The sequence below is a fragment of the Diabrotica undecimpunctata genome, chromosome 7, assembly GCF_040954645.1.
Source record: "Diabrotica undecimpunctata isolate CICGRU chromosome 7, icDiaUnde3, whole genome shotgun sequence".
Lineage (NCBI taxonomy): Eukaryota > Metazoa > Arthropoda > Insecta > Coleoptera > Chrysomelidae > Diabrotica > Diabrotica undecimpunctata.
This window is the reverse complement of record NC_092809.1, coordinates 57,054,954-57,060,252: the sequence shown is the minus strand read 5'-3', so window position 1 is coordinate 57,060,252 and position 5,299 is coordinate 57,054,954. Positions and strand designations below refer to the sequence as shown.

Here is a 5,299-nt window from a genome sequence, read left to right as displayed (position 1 = left end):
CCTGGCGTAGGACGAATATCTGGTCTATGGTCGAGCTTCCCGGTCTGAATCGCCTATTATTTCCTCTGCGTATGAAGTTAGCCATCTAGACAGTATTATGGATATAATTTTGTACGTTGTATTGATTAACGATATTCCTCTAAAGTTCCGACATATTTGTTTGTCTCCCTTTTTGTGGATAGGTACTGTATGACTTTCATGCCAGTGTTTCGGTATTTCTTCTCTTTCCCAGACTTTTTTAGGTTCTTATAAGATGATATTTCTCAAGGTGGAGCTTTTCTCCCCCTTTTTTTAGTAGTTCCGCCTGTATGCTGTCTGGGCCTGAGGCTTTATGATTTTGTAGGGACGAAATTGCGGACTTTACTTCAGCTATTGTGGGCCCTGGTATTTCAGGTTCGGCTAACTGGTACTGTCTTTGTTGCCCTGTCATTGTGGGTTTTTCTGTATTTAAGAGTTGCTCAAAATACTTTCTCCATTGGCGGCTTATCTCCTCGTCGTCTGTGCGCAATTGTTCTGCATCGTCTTTTATAAATCTTGGGCTGTTGGTGGTGTTGCCCTTCATTGTTTTTAGGTCCTTATAAAACTGTCTAGACTGGCCGGTTCTATGTTTCTCCTTCAGTTGCTGTATTCACGTTTCTAGGTACTGTTTCTTTTTTCTTATTAAAAGTCTTCTCGTTTGAGTCCTTACTCTGTTGTAGCCTTCCTTGTTCTCATCTGTAGGGAGTGTTAGTAACTCTAGCCTCTTGATTGCTTTCTAATGCAAGCTTTGTTTGCACTCCTGGTCAAACCACTGGTTTTTCTTCTTGTTATTCCTTTCTTTTCCTATAGTTTCCGCTGCGGCACTTTCTATGGCGTTCGTTATATTTTGCCATTTCTGGTCTATGGTCAATTCTGGCGTTGATGTTTCTTCTTCTTCCAGTGTCTTCAAATTGTTTTGGATCAGTGCCTGATATTGGCGTACATTATAAGGTAAATCGAGCCTTGAAATATTCCATCTGTTTCCTTGTTGGCGTTGCTGTGGCTGTCTCGTCTTTAACCTTGTTCTCATTTTTGTTCTGACCAGAAAGTGGTCAGAGTCACTTTCTATTCTCCTCAGACTGTGTGCGCTAATAATATTGCTAGAATGTCTTCCATCGATAAGCACATGGTCTATCTGCTTTCGTGTGATTCCGTCATTTGACACCCAGGTTACTTTATGTATATTTTTTCTTTGGAATTGTGTAGTTTTTACTACCATATTGTTGGCTACAGCGAATTCTGCAGTCTTGATCCGTTATTATTAGTGTTATCATGTAAGCTATGTGTGCAAATCACAGCTCTAAGATGGTCCTCTTTACCTAGTATGGCATTGAAATCTCCCAGTATGATTTTGACGTCGTGTCTGGGTGCCGTTGTGTACTGTTGTTCTAAAACTTCATAAAATTCCTCCTTGTCGTCTTTATTTGCTTTTTCCGTTGGTGCGTGGATTGGGAGGAGGGTAAGGTTAAACCATTTTTGTTTGAGTCTTAGAGAGCACACTTGTTTATTGGTTTGAAATCAATTATGGCAGACTTAAGTTTTCCGTTAACTACAAACCCACATCCAAATTCGTGTCTTTCTTCTTTTCCTGACCAGAAAACTAGGGAATTTTCCATTTGCAGGCTTTCCGATCCTGTCCATATCATTACCTGAATCACTGTTACGTCCATCTTATATTTTTGAAGCTGTTTTATGGCATGTGTTTCAATTCCGGGCTTGAATCAGCTTAACACGTTCCATGTGTCTAAGGAAATGTGCTTATTTCGTAGCTTGGGTCTAATCCGTGTTCCATGTCTATTCCGAGGCAATAGTATTTGATTAGTACCGTCTTTCTTTTTTCATGTACCGATTGCTGGTCCATAGCAAAACCCCCTTTTCGGAGGACCATCTCTCCCTTCCTCGTCTGTCCTGACCCTGCCTTCCACTGGGGTTGGTTACCCAATCTCCAGCAGGGTTGCTCAGGTTCTCCGGGGTTCGCCCGTGCAGCTCAAGCCACACTTCGTGGAGGTGAGGATAGGAATTGAGTAGGATAGGCTAGAGATGCTAACTGGAACCAGCATCTTTTATTGCGCCTCACTACCTTTTGAACCCCAGTTTAAACAAATATTATCTAAATATTTTCATTCACTAAAATATTCTTCAGTCCTTCTTCTTCTTAACATGCCATACACCAAAGTGCGTAGGCGACTATCTCATTACTAGAATTCTGTTCTTGGCGGCGTGACACAGCTCGCCTGTATTGTGTATTCCTGTCCATTCTTTAATATTTCTTAACCAGGATAATTGTTTGCGGCCGGCTCCTCTCCTACCTTCGATCTTCCCTCAGTCCTATAAAACTAAATTACTTATTTTCGTTCATAAAAAAATGAAAATTAAAAAAAATATATAGAATATAAAATACGAAATTTCTTTTTCTTCGTTTTCTCAAATATTTTAATTTTGGACTTGTTACGCTTTTGAAGTGATGTATCGAAATCTACTATAAATCTTAGAGTCTACTTTAGAAATCTACAATTGACAAATAAAGGCAAATGAAGAAAATTAGTCAGTGAATACAGTGACATTTTTTGTGACATTACAGTAACAGCAGGAATATTCTATTGTTAATAATTGTCTTTCTTGTTAAAGTAAAATATAGGTAATTATTTATGTTCTGAAAAATGTTCTTCAAGTGCCAATGACCATTACATTCATTAGAGAAACATTATTTTTCAAGTAAAGCCATTTGAATTTTTGCCATCTCTCATTTTAGATGATTAATGCTAACATCCCCTCAACAAATATTTCAAGCTCCGAGAAGGGCGAAATAACTCCCAAAAACACATTTTTACTTCTAACAACCTCTGGAAATCTCTTACAGCACGTTCGCTGGGGAAAAATTTCATTAAACCAATTAGCGGCACGGTCGTTTACCAACTCAGAACTACGGCTACTGATTGCTTGCAATGAATTGGGACTTTTAGTGAGGTTGCCTTGTTTATTCCACGTCTTTCCTCTTCCACGACACATTCGTTCTGATATTGGCCTTATTTTGAAGGTTCACGAAGCTATATATTATAGAACACCGGAAGCCGGGCCACACTCTTTAATAAAAGACCTGTTAGAATTTCAAATTGAGGGTATTGATTTAAACTTCACGATGTTTTATGTAGCATCTTATTTACGACGTATTGCGGTTGGTGTTTAACTCTGCTTAAAACACCAGACAGTAGGAACTATTTACGTATTTTGATGTCATATATAAAAATAAAAAATAAATAGAAATCTTTTTTCTCTATATACTCGTAACTGTCTAAAATATCTACTACCGCAGTGACTCTTTTTTCCTCTCTCTCTCTATTTTTAATGTTAACTGATATGTGTTCAAAAACTAAAATATGGTCAAAATTAAAATTTTCTTTAATCTAATATATGTCCACTCATAAAACAAAAATCAATATATAGATCAATCAAGACTATAATAATGTTACCTAAAATAAAAAAAAATTAAATTAATATCATAGTGTTGAAAGTGTGATCTTATGATCTTGTTAATTCTCGGCAAAAACTTATTTTTTACAAAAGTTTTTTACATACTTTTTTAAATTATATGTACCAGGTGGTCCAATAAGCCGATCTCTCGGCTATATATCAAAAACTATTCATGTTATAACTCTAGGAGAAAAAATTCCTTAGTAAAAGTGGCCAAGAGAAATCGCTGGAAATAACTTTCAAGTTTCTGGGTTAACCGCTAGGGGGCGTAACCTGTGAAGAAAAATTTGAAAACCAGTTTTTTGTGAAATATGCCCAAGTAAACCAAGTGTTAAATAAGTAAACTAGAAAGAGGCCTAAATTCCGCACAAAGATATTCAGGTATTTTTTTTTATTTTTTCAAATAAAGGGTGGGGGAGAGTGGCAAAGTATTTGTGGATAAATACCTATAACTTTGGTTTGGATTAACCGATTTTAACGAAATTAGTGTCATTAGAAATAGTGTGGATGACTTAATTTACATCTACTATAAACCAATTGCATTTAGTTTTAATTGTCATGGGTAGAGGGTAATTTCAAATAGAAAAATTTAAAATTTGTTTTTCTTCAAAATGTTTAATGGAAACACCTATTTATTGTAAATTATAATGGAACTGGATTAAATTCGTAACAAAACAGCGCAAACCGCATGTTGATAGCTTTTGTCAAACTCGAGATATGAATAAAAACGCATAAACATAAGTAAGTATAGTATTGACTCACCCTTTATTATAACTTAAAATTAAATATGTGAAAGATCATACAAATATCTCGATCATTAAAACTTAATGTCCAATTAAATGTTCAAATTGTTTTCCATCTTTGTCCACACAAAGATGTAATCTGTAGGCATAACAGCTGCTTCAATCTCGGCTGTTGATATACTATTTATTGCGTTCATAATACGCTGTTTTATGTCGTCTCGCGTGGTTGGTCGAGTTTGGTATACTAAGTCCTTTAATCTTCCCCACAGATAAAAGTTCAGACATGTTAAGTCTGGAGATCTAGCTGGCCATGAAAATATACTTCCCCTTCCAATCCATTTTAGATAACTTGCATACAAATAATCTCGAACTCGTTTGGAAAAGTGCGCAGGACACCCGTCATGTTATAATATCATATCTCTTCTTGTTTGTAAGGAAATATCTTCCAATAAAACAGGCAACTAATTTTCCAGAAAATCCAAATATGTTTCGCCATTTAAAGTTCTATCAAAGAAATATGGACCTACGTTCTTTCCATTAACTATGCCACACCAAACATTAAGACTCCATCTACCTGGAACCTGCACCTCATGTATCCAGTGCGGATTTTCTTCAGCCCAATATTGCACATTATGCAGATTAACACCACCCGCACTAAAAAACGTAGCCTCGTCTGTCCACAAAATCTTTGACATGATATGCGGTTGTTCTTCTAGCAGACCTAACATCGATTTGTCGACTACTTATGTATATGTGGATTCTGTTGAACTAAAGCAAGAACATTGATTGAATTATCTTCGGTCCTACCTCTACTACGTCATTTAAAACAAAGACGATGAAAACTACCAGTTTCTCTTAATCTTCTTGCCTTTCTTTCAAATACTTCTTTGCCATAACGTCTTCTGTCAGGATATCTTACAGAATATATACGTAAGGCAATAGCGGCATTTTGGTGATATACGAAATAAACTCCAATCATATCATACAATTCTGCATTTGATATACTCACCACGAATTATTAGTACTGAAAATTAATTACTAATATTACCAATATTAATATCTATTGA

General features: G+C 36.1%; 1 protein-coding gene across 1 annotated transcript; it reads right to left on the bottom strand.

Moving 5' to 3' along the window:
* Nucleotides 1–754: 754 nt before the first annotated feature.
* Nucleotides 755–1,237, bottom strand: LOC140446387 (uncharacterized). The gene has a single exon (XM_072538934.1). The coding sequence runs from the start codon at nucleotides 1,235–1,237 to the stop codon at nucleotides 755–757; it is 483 nt and encodes a 160-aa protein (XP_072395035.1).
* Between the last annotated feature and the right edge of the window lie 4,062 nt (nucleotides 1,238–5,299).